This window comes from Spea bombifrons, chromosome 1 (assembly GCF_027358695.1).
Source record: "Spea bombifrons isolate aSpeBom1 chromosome 1, aSpeBom1.2.pri, whole genome shotgun sequence".
Classification (NCBI taxonomy): Eukaryota; Metazoa; Chordata; class Amphibia; order Anura; family Pelobatidae; genus Spea; species Spea bombifrons.
The window spans coordinates 61,249,424-61,277,280 of record NC_071087.1 but is presented as its reverse complement, the minus strand read 5'-3'; the positions used below and the strand labels follow the sequence as shown (position 1 = coordinate 61,277,280).

Here is a 27,857-nt window from a genome sequence, read left to right as displayed (position 1 = left end):
GTGTTAGACTAAGTCCCTGGTAGAGGTTGTCTTAAAATTTTAGCACAGCATATTTATTTTGCCCAGTGTAAATAGTATGATGCATCTAAACACTCCCTTCAAAGGAAGCAGTTACATCGCTGGATGGTGAGATGATAAAATATTAACTTGGAGTCTTCTATCACATTAATTTGGTGGGTTATTTAAATTTATTGTAGTGTAATAACTACTATGTATTGTCCTCCGTTTTTTTTTTTTTTTAGTTTCACGTATAAAAAGTTGCATTCCCATCTAGGAAAATAAGATTCTGTACTACTCACCCTATAACCAAGTAAACAGGTTTTCCCATGTGTGGGTAAATATTTCTTTAATGGGCCATGAAGTCTATGTAATCACTTACACATTTGTCCCATCGCACATCTCTGGCAGTCACTTTTATATTACATGCCGATAGCCCTGTTTACCTTTAAACACACAACCTATTACATGACATTGTTCCTACCCGTGACTACCTGTTTAAACATCGCTTTCTGGTTTTGAACCCGCTTAGTTATATACATCCACAGCGGAAAGCTAATAATCACTTTCAACCCGTGCGTACGTCTAAGTCAAAGTTCTGTATTATCTTCTTGTAATAATAACAGGATACCTTTTATTTATAGAAAATATACTCTAATTTTTCTTCTTGGAAAGCATACAAAAGTCCACCTTCTTTCCACGGCCATGGTTTTAAAGTTCCTTCTGCCAAGTGGGTTTCTAATCCTTCCCATCCCTGAGTAGGATCCTTCACAACCGTAGAGTCTGTCCAATCCAGTTGCGGACAGATGTTATCCTGGTATAAACGCCTGGGAAGTAGGGTCTCGCACAGCCGTAACCCCAGCTGGTTATTCCTGCAAGAAACCAGCGGCCAGATGGTTCTCTACATGCCAAGGGGCCACCTGCATCTCCCTAAGAACGATACATTGTTTTTCAATTGATTTTCGTACTAGAATACACTGTAGAAAATGTTTTTTTTCTGCTAAAGCTGTATTGAGTACTGACAGGTTTTACTAAACTAGTGCATTTATGGAAAAAGTAGCTTTAGGAAGGAAAAATAAGAAACTGTATAAAGAATTAGCTATGCAGTGGACTAAATATATACCAAAGTGCTCAGCCTGCTTAAAGTAATACTTACAGAACAACTATCAACACCTCCCTGCATGAAACCAGCACACAGCATTCTGGGACTGATCTGAATTGGGTAGAATTTTTTGCAGGTCTGATCTCCAACAATGTTAACTGCAGCTTTCTGGAGTTGTCTGGACATGGGACCTGAAACAAAGATGTATGCATTTAGGATTTTTTCTGGATCTATCTGTACTTCTGATATGGCAGTGTAGTGACCTACTAACATGCAACTGGCACTTGTAGGCGATATGGCAAGAGAAGAAATTTCACCTCACTGCCTTAACTCACTGCGATTGACCCTCAAGTCATAGGTTAGTCGAGAAACTGAAAACTTACTAATTAATAATATTTGCAATCATGAACCATCACTCAGCTAGTTGCATTGCCATGCTCAATTTGCCCGACGGTCTCAACTCCCAGAACATTAAACCTGTTATAATGTTAACCTGCAGATTCCAAGGAATTAAGTGCACAATAGGTGAGGTTTATTAATAAACACAAGCCTATGCTTTTGACCCAATGACCCAGGACTGACTGATACCAAAGCAGCATCCTGAAGGCTGATTATTATATCAGATTTGTGCAGTTTTTGCACACTAAGACTAAGAACTTTATAAATCATCTGATTTTTTTGATAGTCCTGCTTGGTTGGTAGTGCTTGACATCTAGTGACAGAAGACATCATTAGTCTGTGTTGAATGCATAAAGCACATTTACCTCCTTCCTTGGTTGATCCCCAGCCTGTGATGAAACATCTTGTGCCCTCCGGAAAGATATGACTGGTGTCTGGGAGGCAGATTGGCTTGATTAGATTGGTATAGGTGAGGGGAGATGGCAGTTCCAGTAGAGCCACGTCATTGTCCAGTGTATATACATTGTAGAAGGGGTGCTTGTGGATACGGAAGATCTTCTCCACCCTTCCCTCTACCCCATTAAGGAAAGGGGTGCCCAAGTATGCTGCCCATAGCTTTGGGTCACTATATCTTTGAAGAAAAAAAATGTCATTAATCACGTTATGGAGGAGCCATAAAAATATGATTGTCTCTGTATATTTCCCATGTCCTTATTTGTTTCCTTTATATTCCTCTCGTTATTCTGCAAATACAGAATTGAAATTGAAGAAATTTCTCCAGTGAGAAAAAAATCATGTTATTTCTGCCTTTTTTTTTTTCCAAAGATGTATTGAGTATTTTTCATACATAAAAAACAGCCAGTTGGGAGAGTTGTCACCCTGCAAGACTTCTCTTGCCTTGATATTTGCAGGCCACACAATTAAAAAGTGTGAAACTAATTTTGCAGCATAACAACATTTAGGCAAATCTAGACATAGTTTTTCCTCACATGCCACTTAATTTTTTTTCATTTTACTCATACTTGTCCAGCAATCAATCTCAGGCAAGATCAGGGCCGGCCCGACAATGGAGCCGAGTGGGGCAACCTCTCCAGGTTTTTTTTTTTAAGCCGAGAAGAGAGAGAGGGGCGCTGAGTGGTTTTATCCTACCAAGCTGTCAGTACCCGCTCAGCGCCCCCCTCTCTCTCTCCTCTGCAAGCCCTCTAGCTCGGTCTCGGTGCCGGCTTGTAATGTTGAGCGCCGGAAGATGACGTCATTTCCGGCGCTCAGCATTACAACCCGGCACCGAGAGCGAGCAGGGAGACTCACCGCAGGACTGCTGAAAGGTAAGTACGGGGGGAAGAGGAAGGGTAGATAATGGGGAGGGGGCGGCAGGGAGAGGAAGGGTAGATAATGGGGGGGCGGCAGGGAGAGGAAGGGTAGATAATGGGGGGGTGGCATATTAAACTTCGCCCCAGGAGGCATTTTGTCTTGGGCTGGCCCTGGGCAAGATTATAAATAATATGCAACACAATTAATCAAGATTCATTGATTAATTGAGGGCACAAGATGTACAATACTTACATATCAAAGCAGTGAGCAGCAGAGAGCAGCCAGCGGTCTGAGATCAGCACTGCGCCACACTTGTGCTCCTTCCTTCGCAGCCACAGACTGACTTGCCATGGCCATTCTCCACGAAGGGAACCACTGCCCCCCACTATCTTGTTAAAGGGAATCACTGGGGTTGAGCCACAGTCTGCCAGAAAATGATGGATACATGCTTGAAATTGCCAATAGTTAAACCAGATGTGTCAATTTACTCAAATCCTACATTTCAAAGTTCAGTAAATTCCTATTCTAAGCATAATGATGATAGTTTTTGTGTTAACTTACCGAACAGAATAGATCTACCTAATTGTGTTTACAGCCTGGGGTCGTTTAGCTGTTTTCATGGAAAACAAGGAAATGTCTAGCTGTGCTAACATGGCAAAAAGGTTTTCTAAAGCTCAATTAGCCTTTTAAACATAGACTTGTATTAGCTAGCACAACGTGCCACTGGAGCACAGGAGTGATGGTTGCTGATAAAGGGCCTCTATACGGCTATGAAGATTTTCCATTAAAAATCAGCCATTTCCAGCTGCAATAGCCATTTACAACATGAACTATGTGTAGACTGTATTTCTGATCCATTAAATGTTTTTTAATGGACAAAATTAGCTTTTCTTTCTATGTGACTCTTCAACAGTAGTATATAAATACAGTTCAGTACTACAGTATTGCAAAAGTTTAGGCAAAAAATTATTTTCTTTTGACTAAGAAGACTAGATGTCCTGTTTTCAGGGGACAGTCCCCTAAGACTCCTTCCCAGGTTTGTCTGCTAAAACCTATTTGAAATTGAAAGGTAAAGTATATTTGGAAAACAAATGTTTTTTTTTATTTTATTTTTTATTTTTTATTCTTGAAATGGCATTACAAAACAGTTACCATAGATAGTAGTACATTAGAGATATTAAACGTGATTAAAAAAATGTTTATGTATTTACTATTATATTTGCTATTAGCGTATTTCTTTTTCTAACTTTGTATGAATAAAGTCTAAAATACATCTCTGGATTTCATATTAAAAAAAAGCTTACTATTAGGTATATATTATCTCCTCGTTATTTAGAAAGTTGTAAATTATCTCCTAGATTCCATTGTAGCATGTATAATAGCACTTTGACTTCTAACTCTTTTGCAAATAAGGGTTTTTTAAATGTTCTTGTAGCAAAGTATCTCTACTCTGGTAGGTAAACATATTCTAACTACACAATGGACATGGTCTCTAAACCAGAAGGTAAATGAACTCACCGCAGCTCTGCTCATCAGAACCATTGCTGCAGTCTGGGATTCCATCACACTCGGGATTAGCTTTGCTGATGCAGACTCTGTTGGAGCACTTGTATGTTGAAGCTGTGCATGGTACTAAAAGAACATTCTAATAAGTGTGAATACCGTATTTTGGCAGAATTTTAACTTCCTTGAGCTTGTAAGTTGGTGGAGAGAATCTGCCCCAACTCCGCATACAAAAAGGTTATGGCAGCCTCCACTCCATGGTAACATTCAAATAAAACACATCAAGCACTTTTAGAGTGAGATGTAAGGAAGAAGTACAGTAAATGGGGTCTGTCGACTGCACACCCAATCTTGGTGGGAGAAGGCTAGCAGTTGATGACACCTCTTCCATAAACTCATAGTTTCTAACTCTGTTACAATAGGGATTAGCGTTGAGAACTGGAAATAGGTGAATTGGACAAAATGATGAAACAGCTTCACAATAAACCTATACATATGAGTTGTCAGAAAAGGAAAAGGAACTACGTACTGTATAGTTGTGGGAACACACCATACTTTATTTTACATATGCATATATAAACAAGGCAAAGTGTAATTGAAAGGCTAATGGAACCAATTGGTGCCTATAGGGCACTTAGTAAATTGTATTAGACAGACCGCCAGTTGTAGGCTACATTAAATAAACATTATGGTCATGTGGGAAGGGGGCGGACTAGGCCCCTAAGGCTGGTCAACATTCTTAAACAGGGCTGGCCCAACTTTGACTGGCCCACATGTGGAGCAAGGAACACAGTCACATTACATGAGCCTCATATAATGTGCGAGTAGCTGGAAAAGAGGGCTCTGGTGAAGGTACGCATGTGATGATGGTGTGATTTTTGTAATAGGGAAAGTGTTAGTATATACGTGTGTATCTCCATGAGTGTGTGTTTTAGCATGAGTCTATGTGTATGTTAGCATATGTGTTAGTGTGAGTGTGTATATGTTGGCATGAGCGTGTATTTTAGTATGAGTGTGGAGGGGGAGTAGCATGTGTGTGTATGTGCGTGTGTTAGCATGAATGTGTGTAAATGTCCTAGTGTGTATGTATTATGTAAGTGTCCTAGTGTGTATGTATTATAAATTAGGGGGAGGGTTCAAGGGGCCAGAAGGTGTTAGCCCACCCCCTGCATGTGGGTAGAATCCAGCCCCAAACTGTGCCAGGGGAAAGTACTTAGCCCATTAAATTATTTTCTTAAGTGATTTTTTAAATTATTAGATGCAGTTTTTAATATATTACAGATCAATTCGAAATACACAGATTTGAGTATGTAGAAGTGGGACGAAGTGTTTGCCTAAGTAAAACAGACATAAGCCAAGTCAAATATATGATTTCTTACCTGGCTTTTGAGTGGGTCGGGGTGGCTCAGTGATCCGTGATGTTGTGGTGCTGACCTTGGAAGTAGTTGTCTTTTTAGTGGTCCCTTTGGTTGTAGAAGACTTTGGAGTACTTCTTGTGCTTTTGGTTTGAGAGATTGTAGTCCTGGAAAGAGTAGTTGTTCTGTGGCCAGTAGAGGTTGGTGGTCTAAGAGTAAATGGCCATGTACTGCTAGTGCTTGGCTGTACAGACGATTTGGGAAGGTTCATGCCACTGTCTGTGGTTCTCAGAACAGGGGCCACTGTGTCCAATATCCAGTCTTTAAGTTTGGTAACCCGACTGTAAACACCAGGTTTCTTCGCCTGAGCACATCCTATTCCCCAACTAACAATACCAGCTAAGAAGAAGATACCTGGGCTTTCTTCACATGCTAAAGGTCCCCCGGAGTCACCCTTCACACATATTCAGATATTGAAGTAAACATGGTAGGTAATTTATAACATTAATAATTATAATTTATTTTATTTTATTAGAATATACACTACAAGAACTTTCTTTTGTATCCTCCTGCTTACTGCTGAAAGCTGCATGTCATAACTAAACAGTGTTGGATTAAGGAATTTGTGAAGGTAAAAATGTTAGAACAGAAGGCAGAAAACACTTATTTAAAATAAGATGGGAGCAGAATTCACCTAGCAGTGTGTCGTCATCATGTACAGCAACAAAGTGGTCAGGGGGACATTGAGGAGCCAGCCTACCAAACCATCTCTCCTCCAAAATTACCCACCTACCCACCTCAGTCTTACAAAAACCTTCTACCATAAAGTACTGCTAATATTTTACTTCTGCTGCTGTGTGCTAATAACCATTCTAAAAGGCACTGGCCTGAGCTTGGAACACAGGTGTTCCAAACTTGGGAGCAGTCTGCTCAAAGGTGGACTTTATTCATCAAATGGTGAGCTGGCAGAAATCTGAAGGCGTGGACGCCATGGTATCTTTGGAGGATTGGGGTGGAGGATTGTGCAATGGTCAGGGCACAGACTAGTCTGGAGCTTTGGCTGTACCCTTACTGTTTGCCGAACCAATAAATAAACCTTTAACTGGAAAAAATGCATGGGCCTGGAGCTTCAGTTCCATCAGCCCCTATATTTATCGGGTCCTCTAAATAAAACTGTTGCACTCACAAGCTGTGTCAATGCATACTCACAGTGCAAAGCATGCAAAGTTCTATATCTCATCCTCACCTGGCAAGAGTCCACCTTCCCATCAAGGAATCCTGCACAAATCATTCGTTCTGTAATGGAAAAGTTGTACAGGACACTGCAGATCTTCTGGTCAATGATACCAACAGACGCTTTCTGCAGCACCTCAGGTTTGGACACTGTACAAATAACAAAAAAAAAAGAACAGTTATGATCATCCAAACTCTTCATTGAGTATGGGCAGCATACCCAGCTATAATATGGGAAGATTAAGCAACAGTTCAGAGATCCTATTAAAGGATAGAAGAGGGATACATTGTCTATGCAATGATACCTATCGGAGTAATATAAGGGAAAATGTACAAGGAAATAAATGTTGATATTCAGTATGTGTTGTGTCCTTGTGTATAATGAAATCATGTACTTATGTTACAGATGGCCATCCTTTTCACTTATGAATTCTAAAAACCAGGAGCCCTGTAATATGTGGGAAGTTAGCAATTCATGAAAACTTTGAAACATTAATAATTTTATGATCAAGACTAACCACAAAAACGTACAGCATTAACTGTAAGAGCAAACACAAAACAGTCAAACAAATTGCATGTAAACACTCATACCAGAAGAGCTTATCTGTTGTCTCACAAAGCTTTGAGCTCAGCTTATACACATGAGACTCCTACCATTGCCTTCTTTGATGTTGCCCCATCCAGAGATCATGCACTTCCATCCGGCAGGAAATTTCTGAAGGGCGGAGGGAAGGCATACAGGCTGGACATATTTATTAAAGGTCAGGGGGCTGGCAAGCTCCAGCACAGCCACATCAAAATCTAGGGTGAGAGGATTGAAGTGAGGGTGCTGGACGACCTTCTTTAAACTGATCTTCACGGCCACAGAGTCAGCTCCACTTAGTGCTGTGGATCCCATATGAGCCGTCACATGCTCTAATTTGGTTCTGAAGATACAAGACAATGATCCTATCAACTATTCTGTTAGCTCGTACATTCTAATGGAAAACAAATGTATTATAATAATGCTGCAAACAAGCTTATTAACTAAAATAATGTGTCACTTTGGAATTGCAGTAAACTATAAAAATGTCAACCATGGGCCATATCCTAACCATATACTTAAACATTACTTTAAAGAGTGCTTTAAATCCTTAAGGAACAAGGTTTCTTGGCACTACAGGACAGTAGCATTTTTTGCATTTGTCTCTGTTTAACTGTAATGCTGCTCTTTCTCAGTTAGTAAACTTACCCGTGCTGGGCCTCTAACTGCAATACTGGTCACAGTTATCAACACTATCCATTAAAACCATATGTTTGAAATAGGTATGAAATGAAGACACCCCAACGTATTTTAGTAAAGCCATCCAAAGTCCTTGGACAGTTTCCTGCCAGTTTTAAAAAAGTCCATGGCATAGGGGATACCTCGTTGGTCCTATAGGACCATTTTTTTGTGATGTATCCCCACTTCCTTGATCCCGAAGGTGTTAAAGAAGTTGAAAGCCTCTATGACAAATCCTATCAGTATTTGATTTTGGGTCAGGTGGCAATAAAGTATTCCTTGAAACTACGAATGATACAAAATGTTAGATTAAAGAATTATTTCTGGGAAACATTATTAGACATAATGTTTATAATAGTGTGCTTAGTTACAAAAGTTTGAAATTAACACCATTAAGACATTCAAAAAACTGGAACAAAAAAGTTTGAGACAGAGTGGAAAAACGGGTTAGAGATTACAAGAATGAGAAGTAGAAAACGGATGAATGGAGTAGAGAATAGACTCTCATCGGGTAGCATGTTGACTGACGGTCATGCAGTTACACAATGTGACAGAAGGACTACTCACTGATTGAAGCAGTGAGCTGCAGAAACCAGCCATCTGTCACCAATTATCGTTGCCCCACAGAAATGGCGTGGGCCCTCCTTGAGGCTTGCTTGCCATGGCACTTCTCCTCTGACAGCATCCAGTCCCCCGACTATTTTGTTCGGTTTTGTTAGCCCAGGGCGGCTGCCACATTCTGAAATCATAATATTTTGTTTCTACATATTGCTATCAGAGACAGAAAACATTTTTTTTTATTTCTTATCTATTAGTGACCAACCCCAAACAACATCATTGCTAATAGCTGATCCATATAGCATCTTAAAAACCCACCTCTGCCAGTACATGTAATAGTCAACATTGCCAAGTCATTTTCAGTAGGAGAAAGATAACTATTCAGTCATTTCAGACTATCACTCTGCGTTTGTATCACTGTAAATAGCGTCTCACTTTTCTATGGAAAAAACTAAAACTATTATATTTATAACCTTCCAACGTGTGTTATAAAATCTCTTCATCCATAGATAGATAACCCATTAGGCCAACTAAGCATGTGTCAACAGTGCCACTTTATAGGTGTTTTGATGCAGTCCCGAGATGTCAACTTATGCCCCTGCCATAACCGAGCCTCCACTGTCCACGTTTGCCTATTTTTGTTTTTTTGGTTTATAATTGTTTTTGTTTTGTTTGTCTTTTTTTATTATAGTGTCGGTGTGAGTAGAATTTATACTTAGATATGTTTTCTCTTGCAGTCTCTTTATTTAATCATGTGATTTTTAAAGCATTTACATGTATATTATAAAATAGCTGAGCCTACTCTCTGTGTCCCCTATTTCGCAATGTAGAAGATCAAACATGTGTGTATGTGGAGGTCCTGCTCAGTGCATATACGCAGCACCACACTACCATTGGAGCCTCCTTTGTGAGTTTGACCATTATTATTTGTACCTGGACACTTTTTTTTACATCATTATAAAATGTCTCGTTTTTATGTTCACTATCATTTTATGACTGTGAGAAGGTTTTATGTGTCATCCCGCGCTGCAAGATTTCACATTCTGTTTTGGCCACCACTTATTTGACAGTTGTGTATGTGCCCAAGTCATAACATGAGAGGAATATAATATTAAAAGATGGCACTACTGAGAGCTTTTCAGTAAAGGAAGAAATGACTAAAGACTAGGAGTCTTTCCACTGATCTAGGATTGTAGGATAGTCTAGGTCCCTACTGAATGAGATCTTGGTAATGATTGCCATTGCTGTGTTTGCAGGGATACTGGCAGCGTAATTTTAACATGATCATGCTCATAAACTAATAAACTGGACCAAATTGGCCTTCACAACTCTCAGGGGTAGAAGCTTCTGCATCATGATTTATTGCTTCATTTAAAGCCTTCCTTAATACCAAATATCACCAAAAATCATAGTTTGAGTCATAGTTTGCTCTTAAACTCAGCTTATAATTCCCAGAGGCCTATATTACAAAATTGATCATTTCTACATAAACTTTCTCCATTAACATTGGGTATTGGTCCATATACAGTAACACACTTGTCAATGTTCCACATTAATGATCTCTAAAATTCCTTATGTTATAGTTGCTATATAGTTGCTTCAGTTAAAATAAATAAGAACACATTGAAATAAGTGAATATTTATGTTTATTGAAAACTAAAGCTGTTGTAGGCAGCCTCTGTGTCATGGTCATGTGAGTGACTACTAGAAACTAGTCATATTTCAGGGTCTAGCTTTTTCTTCAATAAAAGATAAAACAATAAATATATTACAAATATTTAGCCATTATTAGGAGTAATACAATGGGAGAAATCCTCCTGAAAATGGCAACATAAAAATGTACAATGCTTTTACAGACATGTTTGGGTGAGAAATGCATATAAGAATACTGGACTTTTTATTATCTAGTATTCTTGCTAAGCCCTAATCTTCGTTAGTCTGCTTTTGGATGAAGCCACTTCTTGTGGTGTGAAGTAACAAGATAACCGTCTTAACAGTGGGGTAAATTAGATAAATTCCAAACCAAAAATTGATTTCCACCTAGTAAATGTAGCTTACATTGTGCTAAATGCTTTTAATTACATGATCATGTCATCAAAAGTGAGATCCTCTTCCATTGTGCATGTATATGTGGCAATGCAAAACAGAACCTTACATTTTTTACCTTTCAGGTCAATGGTTGCTTACCACTGTTCTAGCTCACAGACAGATACTGTACAAAAAGGTAATTATGCAAACGTTCAGCCATCACCTCGTCTGGAACACTGTACCTTGAGGCTTGGAGGTGCTGGGAGGTTTGTTGGTCGGTTTAGACAACATGGTACTACTAGGTGGTTTCACCTTAGTAGTTGAATATTTGGTCAGTGGCCGTGCAGTGGTAGATTTGGAGTTTGTGGTTTTCTTCATACTTGTAGTAGTGGTTGAGCTTGTAAATGGATCGAGGGGCACAGATGTTGAGATGATGTCTAGGATCCAGTTTCTGACTTTGCTCACTCTGACATAGACACCAGGCCTCCTGGCCTCTGCACAGCCTACGCCCCAGCTCACAATGCCAGCCAAGAAAAACTTGCCAGATGGTTCTTCACACACCAGTGGACCTCCTGAATCCCCCTGCAGGAAGAATAACTAATGTCTTTATTTCTGTTTTTATTTCTGTACAACCATAGCCACAAGATGCAACACATGGAGATTTTAAATAAAAAAAAATGCAGACTAAGGGGCAGTATTCTTTAAGTGGGATTCTTTACAGCTGTTTTAACATATTTACAATTCGTAAGGTTACTATTATACAAAGCGATGAATCCAAGACTTAATGATTCATTATTATTTTTTTTAATGAATATATTACCCAAGCAGAGTGACATAGAGACAACCCTTCAGCCTAATCTGAACAGGCTTCTCAGTTTCTTGCATGATAAATATAATGATAAAAAAAAGTAACTTTTCCGGTGCAGTAGCAGAACTTTAATGTCACCTCACATGAAGTACGCTGAAACAGTATGTTTCACACGCTCTATAACACCTGTATGGCAGTTTGCTTCATTATACAAATTTCAAGGTGGTTTCCATTTACCTGGCATGAATCGATTCTGCCCTCCAGGTAGCCAGCACACAACATCCTGTCTGTCACAACATTGCTGTACAGGCTATTACATAGTGTCTGATCTATTAGGGCCACTGTAGCTTTTTGGAGAACTTCAGGCTTTATCACTAAAATAAGTAAAAGGAAAAAAAAGGCAATTTGTACTAAAACTGTAGGAACACGTAGACATATCGCAGTCCATAACACCCACAGGAACGAGCAAACTCAGTAGAAATGCCATTTTTTGTGTTAAAGAAGCAAAGCAGTTTCATTGGCAAAATCTTGTGAAATTACACTCATGATGCCTATTAATTATGAGACCCGAATTTTCAAAAGTAGGACAAATCTTACGGTTGTCCTCTTTAAGGTATCCCCATCCAGTGATGATGCATTTCTTGCCCACAGGAAATGTGTGCGTGGAGGCCGGGAGGCAGATTGATTGGGTGTACTTGTTGAACCTCAATGGGGATTCCAGTTCTAGTACGGCAACATCGTAGTCTGCTGTATCAGGATCATAGGAGGGATGTTTAACGATGGTTTTGATGGACGCTTTGACCGTGCCACTGTCAGTACCACTCAGAAATATCGATCCGATGTAAGCCAGCCACACAGCCGGATCCTGGAAGCTAAGTAAAAAATACCCATAATGAAACATGAACAGGTAACAATCCCAGGTATTGTGGTTGACACAAAACATATCAGGAGTGACATGCAACAAGACTGGAATAAATCTACTATACTGAAATGTTGGACATTTAGCTTTGATTTAGAAATGTAAATGTGATAATGACAAGTGCATAGGTGATTTTCGGTATTGCATTACATGTTTGTATTAGGTAGCAGCATCTGAAGATTGCTATCTCTGCATGAGTGTGTGGGGTTTGTTTGTTTTTTTTTGTTTTGTTTTTTTTTAACCTAAAAACCTTTAAGTTGTATTGTATTTCTCAGATACTTTGTGCAACTCAGTCCACTATATTACACAAAACAAATGGCCTATACGCCCAGATACTACAGCTCACAAAGCAAATTATATAGTCATAAGTATATGACTTGTTTTAGGAGTTGCATTAGAGTTTAGGTGAGTTGACTTCCAAATCCCATGCCATAAAAGGGTAGCCTTACAATGAGGTATAGTGCCTGGTCATATCACCATATTATCTCGTACCCAATAGGAAGGGGGAATTAAAATTTAAATAAAATGTTTAAAAATACATCTGTACCCTCGGAAGTGTAGGGTCCATTAAGTGAACTCTTTCCTACAGATGGTACTTAGCAGCAGGGGGTAGGTAGGTTTTGTTGTGTGTGTTAAGCAACTCCATTCGCAGCATATGTCAAGTCTCTCTGTAAGCTGAGTGTAAATGTGAGTAGGCTTTAGTGAATATGCAAGTTGCTACTGCAAACTCACCCCTACTGTCAAACTCAAAATAACTATATACATGATTCAAGAGATCCATGGATGTATGACATGCTGTTTGATACTTACTCATTGAAGCAATGGGCTGCCGACACCAGCCACTTATCACTGATGATGGTAGCTCCACAGAAGTGCTCATTGTTTTCTCTTAGGCTAACCTGCCATGGGAACTCTCCCTTGGTAGCATCTGATCCTCCTACGATTCTGTTAGCTTTTTGCATGGCAGGTCGAACCCCACAGTCTGATAGATACAAGTAGAGAAAATCAAAGGCAGGCAAGGGAAACAAATATGGATATGGTTTATTTACTTTTATTTGTTGTAATAAGGTGATAATCTCCCTTCAATCAATGACAATTTTTTTTTGTAAATTTCGATAAAGCTTGAAATTTATAACCTATATCCTTCACAAAACGCAGTAACGTGCACACTGTAATGTAAAAAGTGAGTCACACTTTTTTGGGCTGTATTTTAAATCCCAGCATTGTTTAACAAGTGCGTTTCCCAAAATATGTCTTGAACTATTTATGCTATGTTTATTCAATGTCATTGAAGTTTTGGTGCTTTGTATACATACTGCAATTTTTTTCGTCCGAGCCATCCTTACAATCCCGAATGTTATCACACTCTGGGTTCTGCTTTACAATGCATTGTGTGTTCTTGCAGGCAAATACATGAGCTGGGCAGCTACCTACGGAAAGGGAGAAAATAGAGTGTGTTATAGTAACAACAGAATATAAAGCAGAATCAGTAATTGTTTTATTAATATATAATGGGGTTTGAAGGCTAGTGAACAGTGAGCTAGTGGCCTAAGATTTCATAGTTCCTTAAAAAGTACACTGTTCCAATATTCTAAACTATCACTTATTCTTAATATTACTTATTACTTATTCTTAATATGCTCATGTCTCAAACTGCATTCCAAATGGTGGCAGGCTATTATGGTGCCCATTATGGTGCCCATATGCCCATATCCCAGAAAATTTAAGAGCAAAACAGAAATAATCTAAATATGCTTGTAAAATACAGAAAAAAATATCTACTGTTTTGGATACGATCATTGAGTTCTTATTTTGGGTGATCTCACAGTTCTCCCTTTAGCTATCCTGCAGCAAAATGTTATAGACTACATTATATACAGATATCATTGGTTACAGGCCTAACAGAGGGTAAAAAAGGATTGTGAGAACAGTCAGCATTTGCAGCAGGCAGCAAAATGCTAATCTCTTTCAATTGAGAGGCAAAGATAAAATATATTTTGCTTACGGCTTCTAATATTGATATAAAATATTTGTCACTATAATATGGAATTTAAATTGCCAAGGTTTTATTAAAACAATTTTATACATTAAATATAATTAAAAACATTTTGGGAAAGTATAGAGAATAACGTGAATGCCTCATCATCCCGTGTCATAAAGAAAGCTTACCTGACTTAAGACCAATAGAGTAGAAGGACATTCCTTGGTTATCTGGTATAAAATGGAAAAACACATGCATAAGCACTGTATTGTAGAAAGTAGTTGCTATTACATTATACATGATTTAACATGGCCCATTGTTTGATTCTAGTGCAACCTACTACAAAGTGTATACATAAAAGATTATAGGCCACACAAGACAGGTGCATAGATGCCTAATGTAGAAGACTATTTTGAGCCCAGCCATGCAAACACAAGAGATTAAGTAAAGGGAGGATCAAGAGACGGTCTAACCGGCAATATTAGTTTTCCACATGTTGGCCTCTTGAATATGCTGCTGGTATATTATTATTTTTATTACTGTGAAACTTTATTTTAATAGTGTTTACCGCAATACCTGCCCATTTCAGGGCACAGTCATTTTACTGAGGTTAAGATCTCTAGATGCCAAATACACAGCTTGTGGCTGTTCTTAGAAAGAGATCTATTGTCTCTCTTTAAAAAATGCCAAATGCAGTCCCTTGTTTAATCATCTGCCTGTAATCCTCCACCACCCCTACCTTTTTTTTAATAATTTTTCATTTACTTCAATCGTTCTTGGCATCCATAAAAAGCGCCTGGTCCCCTCTGTCATCGCTCAGATTACAGGGCAATTTTGGCAGACATTCAACATTTCTGGTACTCTTGTACCGGTACTGCATTTTTTTTAAGCTCTGTTCATGTGATACATCAGTGTTTTACAACAATTAAAAAGTGTGGTACTCTATAAAACGGTAAGGACAAACTATCAGAACTTCTACATGGAAGGGTGTATTCAGCTAAATGCACCAATGAAAGTTGTTCTTTGTCCACAAAACTGAACACTCAATAACTGTCATTATTACTTTATATTTCTAAAACAAGAAGAAAAAAAAACATAATTGCAAGGTGAACATACCAGCAAGTAGAGCAGAAGAGATATTCCCGTAAATTGATACTGGAACAGTATGTGCACCTAATAACGTTGCCAGTCCTTGTCTGAGAATGTCTTCAATCTGCTCACGACTCTCATGATGAGCAGAAGCTAAAAACTTCATCCTGAGATGCGCTATGACACTTTTATTCCCCCTGCTGTGGTAGATATCACCGAAACAATTAGCAATGGTAGAGTTTTTTTCCTATTATTGGTAAAAGGCATATTGGCACATACAATATCATCAATATACAATATCAATATACAATAACAACAACAATTCTTCCGTGTATAATCCTTGAAGGTTAGTAAAATATTCCACTGATATTTTGAAAAGACTTGCCTGTACATCAGCTACTTAAAAATGAGAACAATTCATTTACATATTCATTAACAACAACATATCTTGGTAAATATTTTTTTTTTGTTGGTACTTGCTATTTTTTTTATAACCATATCAGACCTATGGAGAATTAATGTCAGGTTTTAAAAGTCATGTTTTTGTTGTTTAAAATTAGTATCATATATCACAGATACATATATTAATGTGTGTGTGTGTATATATATATATATACACGCATATATAGCCAGGTAACCCAGGATAACCCATTGTAGCAGGTATGGGAACACTTACTGAACAAATATCTGGCCTAATAGAAAACAGCCCCTAGTTATCAACATTGAGAGCTTTATACAGGATACCACAATGTTTCTCAAGAAACTGAGCCAGTTCCCAGAACTACCTGTTAATACTATACTTGAAACTATGGATGTGGAGTCTTTATATAGCAACATCCTCCATAACAATGGTATTGAGTCCTGCATCAAACTCCTCTCCTCCCACAAATATGAAACTATCGTCAAGCTCATAGAAATCATACTTATGCACAACTATTTCAATTTCAATAACAACTCAAAATGTGTGAGCTTCCTGGACTGTGCCATAGCTGTCACCAATGGCTCACTTCATTCTTCTGTGTACCGAAAACCCACAGACAGGTACAGCTACCTCCACAATTCCAGATTTCATCCCAGTCACACAAGGTGTCATCTACAGCCACATTTCTACCACACACCAGTCAGAGAAAAGGCTTTAGGGAACAAAAACTATTTTGTAAAAAAAATTAAATCTGCCCTACGAACACCACAGGAAAGGCTACAACAGTACAAAGGAGAAAAAAAAGGATTCCCTGGCAGTTACCTACAACCCAACTCATCCAGTACTCTCAGAGAACCCCATACTTAAAGAAATATTCCCTCACCCTGCGATACTGACAGCAGCAAACTGACCCCAGAACAGGAGTTTACACAGAATGGTACCGTACGATGCAAAATACCGCGGCAAACTTTGCCATGAACATGCATCTCGATGTCCAATGCATGTCTAATTTTTATACCCACCTCTGATGTGTTTATTGGTTATCCTATGTATATTTGTTCTGGCCTTGTTATCTCTCAACCACAATGCAGTTTTTACTCTCAGGCCCTTTTGCCACCAAAACAGCCCTGATCCGTCAAGGCATGGACTCCACTAGGCCTCTGAAGGTGTGCTCTGGTATCTGGCACCAAGACGTCGAGCTATGGTAGCTCGCCTGTTGGATTTGACCACACGGGCCAGCTTTGAGCCTTGGTCGCCATGACCTTGTTGCCGGTTCACCCCTTTTCCTTCCTTGGACCACTTTCTATAAGTATATATATATATATATATATATATATATATATATATATATATACATTATGAATGTCTAATAAGTCTGCTAGAGAGCTACATGTTTGATTTACTAACTGCATGATGATGTTCTAACACAATTGGGCTTCTCCTGAAAGAAGAGCATAATTGACCTTGTATTCTGGATACTTAATATGGTGTAATTTTTTACGCCTCATCTTCTGAATTTAGCATTTTATAGGGCCAGTCCATCCCTTCTTTAGGAAGTAACTCATGCTTAGCATTTCAAAATGCATAGTCGAGTCATGGAGTTGAAACTCGAGGTCTGTGGCAAATACCGACAAATTCATGTTTTAGTGAATAAACCCTTCCCTGTTAATATTGCTATTCTTTAATACAAACTGAAAACATCCTTGCTGTCCCAGATAAAGCCTGTAATAGACGTCAGAGACCAGCCACCTGAGGACTATATATTTCTAGTTTGCAGCAACCTAAGGTAAAGGATAATTTATGTCTAGCACACCACTGCATATATATTGTAGTCAAATGGCAAAAAAATGACTTTACATGATTTTCTGAGATGCTCACCTGTAGTGTAGAACTTTAACTGCTGCATAACTGTCTTCAAGAAGTGTATCTTCAAAACTGGATTTTAACTAAAGAGGGAAGAAAATAGACTAATATAACTATTTCCTGCTATAAGATTGATAATTCAGTTTATTCCAGATATAGCCACGATGATTTATGAAGTAATTACTTTAAATGGCATTTCTGTGAAGATGGTATCTTGTTTTCAGCATGTTTTATACGTTTTAAACACAATCATTTTCTGTAAATGTATTTTGAACAAGTTGCAAAAGTTTCTAACACAAGCTCGGCACACACAAAATGACCTGTCCTCTGTAGCATCACTCAATAGAGTTTCAAATTGGCTCTGGAGGCAACATCAACACAAGCAATGTGTGTTGGGAGATTCACAATATAGATTTTCGTGGCCAAGATCACTATGCACAATGCCAAGCTTCGGCAGGAGTGGCACACCCTGCCAGGAGGGGCAACTTCTTATTAAAGCCTGTGGTTTTGGAATGGGATGTTCAACACGCTTATATAAGCTTAATTGTCAGGTATCCACATAGTGTGTGTATATGGGTGTTTATATATATATATATATATATAAACATCCAAAAGCTCTGCACTTGTGCAGGTGCCTAGGTGCAGTGACGTCAATAGCTATCAGTCCAAAATAGTTATGCACTCACAGGCCTTTGCAAATAATTACATTATTGTTATAGGTAGGTTATTCACAAAAACATCAGCGTTTCGGTCTGTACACTGGACCTTTGTCAAGATAAACAGCCAGATAATAATCACTAGGCAAACATTCATTATTAATATTTACCAATCTCTGTAGTGTACTGGTTAAAGATCTGTAATACGCAGAGGTGCTGTTCTGTAAACTAGGATCATACTGAAGTCCTTGTAACTCCAACGTATGTAGAACAGTGAGGCTTTGAGTTGTTAAATACACTGTAAATACAAATAGCAGTAACAAGTTAGAATGCATATAGAAGTAGACTTAATCAACTGAGAGTTTGCATGTTAGCTGACGATTTGAAATTGCTGACTTCCCTGTGCAGTATGGAGGGTTAAATTGGACTGAAATAAATATGGTACTTTGATTCTGCCCTGGAGGCTACATGTATGGCAGATGAGTGTTGGGTTTCTGGGCAGCCTTTTGAATTCCACATTGGTGGGGTGATGCCTATACTTTGGCAAAACCTAAATGGTTCAGGTCACATTCCTAACATTTTGGGATTTTGTGGAAGGTAGAACTCTTAGTTTAAAAGGGAATTCCCACTATAGTGCTTTTTTATATATTAATATCACTTATAAATGCAGACATTTTTTAGGTTTATTTTGTCTTGTGTTCGACAATAGAATCCCAGTTTTAATCACCCAGCAGCACATTATTAGTATTGCCATAAAGAATTAGCTTAGTGTGGTTTATGAGTTTGGAATGTAACCAAAATATCACATGACTGAATTTTTGATTGGGTTTTTCGCTAGTTAAAAATCCAGAATTAAAATTGTGAATCGATGAGGGTCATAAATATAGTGTTTTCACAATAAGCATTAAAGACACTTTATTCTGGCTAAGAAAATCAAAACATACTGGTAATACACAGACTGATTAAGAATAGTAAAAAAACATACTTATTAATAATCCTGTTGCAATGCTGACGGTAATAGATCCAAGGAGCAGCGAGACCACCATCCACCTGCAGCATGCTGTATCGCTAAACTTCACCTTGTGTATGTCCAACACAGGTTCTGTATCCATACCACCGTGAACCATGGTAAAAGAAGAACTGAAGAAAAACACCATAGAATTTGGGGGATAAGTACTTGCTAATGCTAATATATACACAACTCCAATCTATATATATATATATATATATATATATATATATATATATATATATATACACACACACCGGTATATAGATTTATATATATATATATATATTTATATATATATATATATATATATATATATATATATATATGAAATTTAATTGAACATTAATACTATTATATTGCCAGTTCTGGGGCTATAATGTATATTCAATGAATCAACTTTTTGTTATTTATATACAAAATGGAAAATAAGTTGATACAAATCCAGGGAAATGGTACAAGATGAATGTCAATTCCACAATTAACCCAGGAATTCCCCCCCTACTCAACTGTGCATGTATTAAGGTTTAAAAAAAATAATATTTAACAATTTTTAACGCTTTTTCATTGTTTGGTTTAAAACTTACTATAGATTTTGCACTGATGTATTTAATTCCAATGAAAATTACTTAGGAACATTACTTTGGCTGCTACACCGATAAGATACCTTTTAACTTACTCAGAAACAAACAGAAACAAACGGCTATTACTGTATTTTAATGCGACGAGTAAGCAATAGCACCGTTGGTATTTTTTCCACTATTGGTGTCAACCATGTTCACAGTTGGAGCAGCGGTATTCATATTTTTTTACTCACTCAGAATTATAGCACTTAATAACAAAATTTACTTTATTACTCATCACCGGTCCACTACAGAAGTGTTTTGTGCATGTGAAGAAGGCCTGTCCCCATTTAACTCTAAAATTGCACAGCTTTGCCATTTCAGACTCTAAACAGAGAGGCCGAAAATAGGGGCACAAAAGGGTCTTTGTTACAGTTTGACTCTACCTTTGCTGTCCGGTGGAAATACTTAAATTCCAGACATCTCCTCCCTCAGCTGCTGATTTTATCACAGGCTGAGAAAATAAGAGGAATTATAGCAGATTCACCTATTATCAGGTTCCAAGAAACCTCAGGTAGCCATCACACGTAGTATTGACATTTCTGGTCATCTCACGCATTTTTATACAGGATGAAGAATGTTTTGCACTCTCATTTTCCGTGTTTTGGTTGTTTAAGTTGTTTAAGAGCTTAGAAAACCATGCTAGATGTGTCGTTCTTATAAACGATGGTATAATACAGAATTTACCACTGTACCAATAGGTACCAGCAACCAGATCAGGGTCTGTACTATAACAGTACCAGGTACACAAAAAAAGGAGTACTTTTTTTTCCATTTGCTACATTCACAAAGTGCAATAGATGTCAGGAGACTGCAGGTCGCTGTTACAAAAAGACTAAACTCTAACAAAGACAGAATGAACACACTATGCTCTGTGCACCATTTATAATAAACCCCCCTTTGAAACCTGAATTCCCTCCTACCCGCGGAGGGAGGGAGAGGTGTATGCAGATTGGGAGAGAAACACAAACTGTCACCAAATGCACATGCTTCTGTGAATGGACGGTCACCTCATGACTTCAGTATGGTTAAAGGTTCAATTCCATGTATAAACAAAGTAACTTAATGATACACCTGTACGTGACCTCAAGATTGTCTCTAAAGCTGACAAGTTTGAACTTCTAGGGTCAGTGGACATCAGACGTTATTTATCAAATGAAGAAGAAACGCTAGAATTTGAATCATTTAAGATCTCCAGAGAATCAGAACCTTAATAATTTGAAAGAGTTGCACTCAACATTGTCACTGAAACCCCTGTTGCCTACCAAAGGCCAACTAACCCATAGGTGTACACCTGAGCTTATTCACTTCCAACGGGTAAAGAGTTCATGGCTACCATGAGATTTAGGGATTTGGTCCAAGCTATATAGCTTCAGCTTCATAGAGCTATCCCCTACTCCCATGTGTCTAATTTAATAACCATTTAACTATACAATATGGTCCATTTAATTGGAAGGGATTGTGCATTCATACAGTGAACAAAAGCAAATCCCTTATGAAGGAACCCTTGTAGGCTTCCTCTGAAAGAATGGCCAAGGTGGCTGTGCATAATACACAGTTGTACGTGTTTTGGTTTTGTAGGCCTTGTCACCAATTTAATTATATATAATTTGTGGCTAACAAAAACCTTCTTAATAACAGAAATATATAGAACAAAGGCCTTTATCATAATGATGGTATGAATGATTTCAACACGTGTGGATTCATGGTTTTGTGTAGAAACTTCAAATGACATTGATATCGATTATCACATAAAGTTACCTGTTTAAAAGGTAGATGGCATTAAAAAGGACCACTGTCCTTTGATCCCTAACCCTTTTTATTTCCTCAGGATAGGACACTGCTCCTGTGTGCCTGCAGTGTCTCAGTTATATGGGAGGGAGTGTGAAATAAAAGCTATTTTAAGATAAAAAAAGACCTTGAAGCCTAAATATCATCTGACAAAAGGATGAGGCAGGATCTGTTGCTACCATATTATAATCCTGATCCTTTCAGCGGCAAATGCTTTTGTCTGAGAACAGACAGAGAACTGAACACCCATGGGAACCTCTCTTTAACGGGATGGTTTAACACTTTCAGCTCACAAGACATTTAAATCTCAAATGGCATTTGAAAGTGGGCACTTTACAAAGCTGTATAAAATGCGACGAAGGGTTTTCGAGCATTGGGTTTTCTTTGTTGTGTTAGCCTAACTTCCTATGTTGTTACTGTTATTGTTTCCTTGGTAGGATCAACTCTGTCTATTCAGCATAAAGTTATGCCAACTAAGGTAAAGCCAAGTTGGACTTACACAATAGTTACCCTTTCTTATATACATACGCTTTTAGTATTGGGAAACCTAGATTTCATGAGGTAATTGAAAAATAATCTTATAGCATTTCTAGCGTGCAGTGTACAGAATGACATCATTTTAGCAAAGCGCATTTTATCAACCACCATATATGATTTTTTTTGATTGTACTGCCAACTGTAAATAAATATGACATGCCATACACTGTGGCTGTATGATTAAAAATGATTTTGACCGAAACAATATACATTATTGCTGACAGAAAATAATTTTGTTGACTAAAGTGATGTGATTGACAGCCCTACACTGGAAGTGATACTCATCAACCATACATTTGTCAGTCACATAATTATCCAACTGCTATAATTTATTTTGTTTTGATTAATACCATGTAAAAAATAGTAGGCTATAGTTGATATGCTGTTGACACAATATTTTCTTTCTAGAAAGTAGTTTTATAAAATAGGAACTACCTATGTGAGGTATACATTGTATTGTTGGTTTTTCCTATGAATTAATTGGGGTGGCGCTAATAAAAAAAACTATAGACCTGGCTGTAGGTTTTCTAGCGGGGTCTTTTCCAAAATGGAGACTTGACACAATAGGTTGCAGGGGAGTTTCAACTCTTTGACTTTTCTGTCCATTATGGAAGGCCAACCCCAGTAAGCTTCTGATGTAGGAAAGTCTCCTAACCCTTTGATTTATTTATTATGGTGGGGCAAGTTTAGCCCTTTTTGCTGGGGAAACTTGCCCGTTTCAAAATTCATAGTAAAGCGAAATCACCACTCTTGGAAACGACCAGCCCTGTCTTTAGGGTACAAACCCCTATATCTTTGATATCTACATCCTACCTGTATTAGCTTGGCACATAAAAAAAGAACCACTGGTATAATTTCCTAGCGCTCCGCAGCAGGCAGCACACAAACTGCAAAGGAAGCATTATGGGAGAAGAGTATGATTGGGCTAGGGCAGTGTTTTTCAAAATGGCCATGAATCGTAGTAGCATCAATGATTTCCTAATTTGTGTATATTGCTAGAAGTAATATCACCGCAACTATTCCCTTTGAGGTCAGATTGGTGCTGCCTAAAGTTTTGTTCAGTCTTTTTGCCTATTAGACAAAGTCAACAACGTAAAATGGTGGTGGGACAAACTAGATGTCTTTTCAAGGTACTGAAAATACACTTAGAAGCTAGACTTTCTATATATTGGATGTAAACATCAATTAAATAATAACACTTCAATGTTATTGGTAACATCTGACTACAGGTAACAGCAAGAAATATTGGGCCTTTATGAACCCGAGCAATATGAATATGCTACATCGGTCCATGGACCTTGACTAGGATGTACATGGAACACACTAAAACCTGGCCTTGACTGTATTATGTGACTGTTTTCCTGAAACCTCTTTTTTAATGCTGCACCCATGAATCTTTATGTCATACAAACTTTTATTAAATGGCTCTTCTCAGATGGTGGCATAAGCTAATAATAAAGTCAATTCACCATAATACTTGTATTATTGCTAGCCCTAAGACAATTTTTGTAACTGAGCCAATCAACCCTTTACATGTTCATGTGACCCCCCCCCCCACAAATACATAGAGGAATTCTGCAGAATCTCTCCCATGTCCATTTGCCTCTTTCCCTGTCTCCCAGCTGCTTTGCTTGCAGGATATTTGTTCATCCAAGGATGGCTCAGCCATGTTTCTTGGGAGGTTTCTGGGAAGACCACTGTGTGCATGGAAAGTACTCCCCCCCTAATGCTCTTGTTACTTGTTTCAAAATATGTTTAAAAAATATTGTGTTGTTTCCTCTTTTAGAATTAGTTCTAGATTTTGCTTAATATGTTTTCAGGACCTGATGCTTGGTGTTTTGTATGTGTTCTGTTTTAGCCTTGACGCCTTATCATACTGCCTATGGTAAACAATAAAAGGACTCACCCAGGCAACTCTGACTAATAAAAGTCTGTATTAAAATGGACTTCATTGGCACTGCCATAAAGAATCAGCTCAGTGTGGTGTTGCAGCACGTAAAGTCACACAAAATATCACATCAGCAGCCTCCAAATAATAGTAAGTTTAAAGGAACAAAAAAAGAGAACCAAAAAACACGTTTTTGTCAATGCTAACCGACATTACTTAATACAGCACCATATTTCATTCTCAAAATGTTATACATCCTTTAATGTGTTTTCTTTGTTGTGGAAACTAGAGTGTCCCTTTAAGTACCTTGTTAGTAACCGACTACCCTTATGGTACTTTTTATTACTTTTACTCTCTCCCTTATGTAAGGTCTGAGGAGTGAACGGGTTAATTCACATGACATTTGTTTTATAACAGTTGCATGCACCCTGAAATTTTGAATGGCCAAAGAGGCACACATTTTTAGGGGCTTAGAGGCTATTTACATGGCAAGGTAGGGAATTTTAAATAAACATTATCTATTTTATTTAGGAATAGAGAACACTGTGATACACTCATAGCCTGGCAAACATTTTGTAGTTCCATGCACTAAATAAATATATCTAAATTTAAATACACAGTATATATATGTTCAAACCCTATTTTATATGTATACCAAAAAAAGGTTCTTATTCTCTGTGATCTGTATGTTTATTCCTCCCCATTACATTATATCTGCAATTTTGTTAAGTTGCTGATTGTTTTATTTATTTTCTTTTTTTTTTACTCTTCAGACAGCCTTTTTAAGGTGGAATGAGGAGAAGGAAGAGAGCTTCAGGACAGGAAACTCATTAGATAACGTTGGCTCTGAAAGGCTGCTGCTAATCTCTTTTTCTTTAAGGCTGACATTTGAGCTAAATATCTGCAGAACAATTACACTCGATACAAACAAAAAGCAGCAACAAGCTACAGCTTAATAAACAATTCAAATTATTGTAAAGGCTGTGACAAATACCCCTCAATGCAAAAGAGTACAAGAGTTCTGAAATACACTTCACTTCTAGACTTAAGTGGGATTCAGGGGGGACAAAAACATTCGGGTATAGAAATATCAATCAGGGGACTCTTCCTTGAAAGCAGATATATTTTGTCACGCTCTATTACATTATTACTATATTCTACAGTGTCAAAATCATTCATATGTAAATACCCCTGTTATGATTATAACACATACACATAGTTTACTTAGGGGCGGTCTATTGCAATATCAATAAAGAACCTCTAAAAATGCAACAAAAATCTATTCAGTGCTATAATTTTAAATAAAAAATGTACAATGTGCTTTAATTAGGTCCATCCAATAACACAATTTGATTGCATATGTATGTATTATTGATAGTCGTGGTAGGAACTATATTAAAAAATAAATATATACTTCAGTCAACACTACAATTCATGTGTCTACAAACACACAAAGTCTTTTTCAAAAAGAAAAATGGGAGGTTTATTTACTAAACAGTTAGTTGCGGGTGTGTTTCCATTCCTTTCGCAACATTAACTATGTATGCCAGGTCAACTCAGCCCTTCCTTCAGAAGAAATGTGCCACGGTTGGCGCTTCATAACGTTAGTCTGCTGAGATTCCAACCAATAAAAACTTTTTTTTGCGAATAAACCTGTGAGACTCAATAACTTTGGAAATGAAGAAGTTCCTAGCGAAACACCTGAATATTTTCCTAATATTCTCAACACACATAAAGCATGCAACATCTCTCCCCATTCTCAGATTTAAATATATTTTAGTGAATGCGTTAAACAGCAAAAAAAAATGATAAACCCACTAATGACAGCAAAACGGTAACAACATCCTTACCTATCCTACGAGTACCTGTACCTGCGCTCTGTCCTGCAGTGTCCTTCTGTATCCTTAGAGGACCGTTCTCTCTTTCAGAGCTATGTCCCATAAAATTCCCGTGCTGCATTGACTGGCTCTGTTACCTGAGTAGGTCCTTTTTGTCCTAAGAGGGAAGGGAGGGGAGAGGATGAGGGACTTCAAAGTTTATGAATATTCAAGAATCAAGACATACTTCTATTGGCCGGTGATGTGAACAAATGTTTTGGAGGGGTGGAGTTGTGATGGGAAAGGGCTACTGGAACGAGGGTTGGAAGTGTCTAAAGTCACAGCAGTAGTAATTTTGTATTTCCATGAACAAAACGCCATTGTTCTGTATTCTGCAGCATATACATATCCGCTGATACTGGAATATGTACATAAATACAGATGTGAGTGGCCACGTGTTTGGGTTTCTCAATCAAGGAATCATTTATCACAGCAAAATTTGGCCAGTTTATGTCAACTGCAGCAAGTGCTCAATATGGAGAAACCCATGCGGAAGATTTGAGATACCCGTTTTCTTTTATAAAAATGCACCTCATCTAGCTTTGTTACTTGGACAATGTAGCCTTGGGTTTCAATCAAAGGAGTTTACTCACTAAACTGATATTTACAGATAAGCAGATGCCACATGTATTGTTTCAGATTAAATGTTCAGGTCTATCAAGTTTATTTTACAAGAAGGGCTGCATCCTTGCGACTTCCAAAACTGGGGTACACTACAATGTGTTATATTGCACGATTTTCAAGCACTTCAGCTGTTACAGGAAGCTTTGCCAAGGGAAGGCCCACCCCAGTGTCTTCTACAGATGTAGAGAGCCCAATCCAGGCATTGCCTATCCAAACTGCCGTAAGACCCAACTAATAAACCACTTCCTTGGTCAACCTACGTCCAGGACATAGGTCCAGCTGTCAAGACTGTCTCAGGAAATCCAGGACTATGGGTAGTTTTGGGGTCAGGATAATAGCCTTACATAAATGAATACATAATACATACTAGCTTCACTATGTTTTGATACAGGGTCATCTTCACTCTTTTTCCAGGAAAAACTCATTTAATAATCAAGACCTGGAAGGCATTCTTTACAGCTAATGCTGTTTATTACATATTCTTTCCCGATAAGGCAGGATGCATTTTTAACATTTGTAATCGGTAATACTTTGCATATTTTTTTGGTAAGACGCAAGTGTCAACTAAGTGTCCTAGGTTTGTCTATAATGGTTTAGAAAGAGACGTGACCGAAACTGTAGAACAAAGCTTTATGAAGTGTACACCTTGCTATTTATGCACCATGCATTTAACACTACATCACAATGAGAGGTGTCTGCCGATTATAGGTGGCACATCCTGGATAGGGTAATAGTGGTAGAAAGCATACATCTTGATGTATGGACATAAGAAAATGTGATTTTTAAGTTATAACATCAAGTCAAGACTAGACTTGGGCGCTAGCGGGAAAAAAGTGTTCATTTTCGGGGTGAAAATTGTTCTTTGTATTCAACGTAGCTTTTCTGTTTCCGCCTTCTGTTCAGAAGAAATTCGTCCAACATTTTCAGAAATCCCTTTTGTCCGTTCAGGCTGCCATGGAAACAAAAATAAACGTGTGGAAGAAGTTGAATTAAAATGGCGTGATTCTCCTCCTCTTAGTGTAGT

General features: G+C 37.9%; 1 protein-coding gene across 1 annotated transcript; it reads right to left on the bottom strand.

Annotated features, from left to right (window-relative positions):
• Positions 1-319: 319 nt before the first annotated feature.
• Positions 320-26,283, bottom strand: TMPRSS9 (transmembrane serine protease 9). The gene is made up of 20 exons (XM_053462167.1): positions 26,183-26,283; positions 19,470-19,624; positions 18,655-18,782; positions 17,844-17,911; positions 15,572-15,744; positions 14,644-14,685; positions 13,791-13,904; positions 13,285-13,456; positions 12,153-12,427; positions 11,793-11,929; positions 10,990-11,329; positions 8,729-8,900; positions 7,555-7,826; positions 6,914-7,050; positions 5,692-6,121; positions 4,328-4,441; positions 3,062-3,233; positions 1,864-2,129; positions 1,154-1,290; positions 320-927 (listed from the first exon to the last, which is right to left on the bottom strand). Exons 2-20 carry the CDS (start codon positions 19,609-19,611, stop codon positions 766-768), a joined length of 3,453 nt encoding a protein of 1,150 aa, XP_053318142.1. The 5' UTR covers positions 19,612-19,624; positions 26,183-26,283; the 3' UTR covers positions 320-765.
• Positions 26,284-27,857: the final 1,574 nt, after the last annotated feature.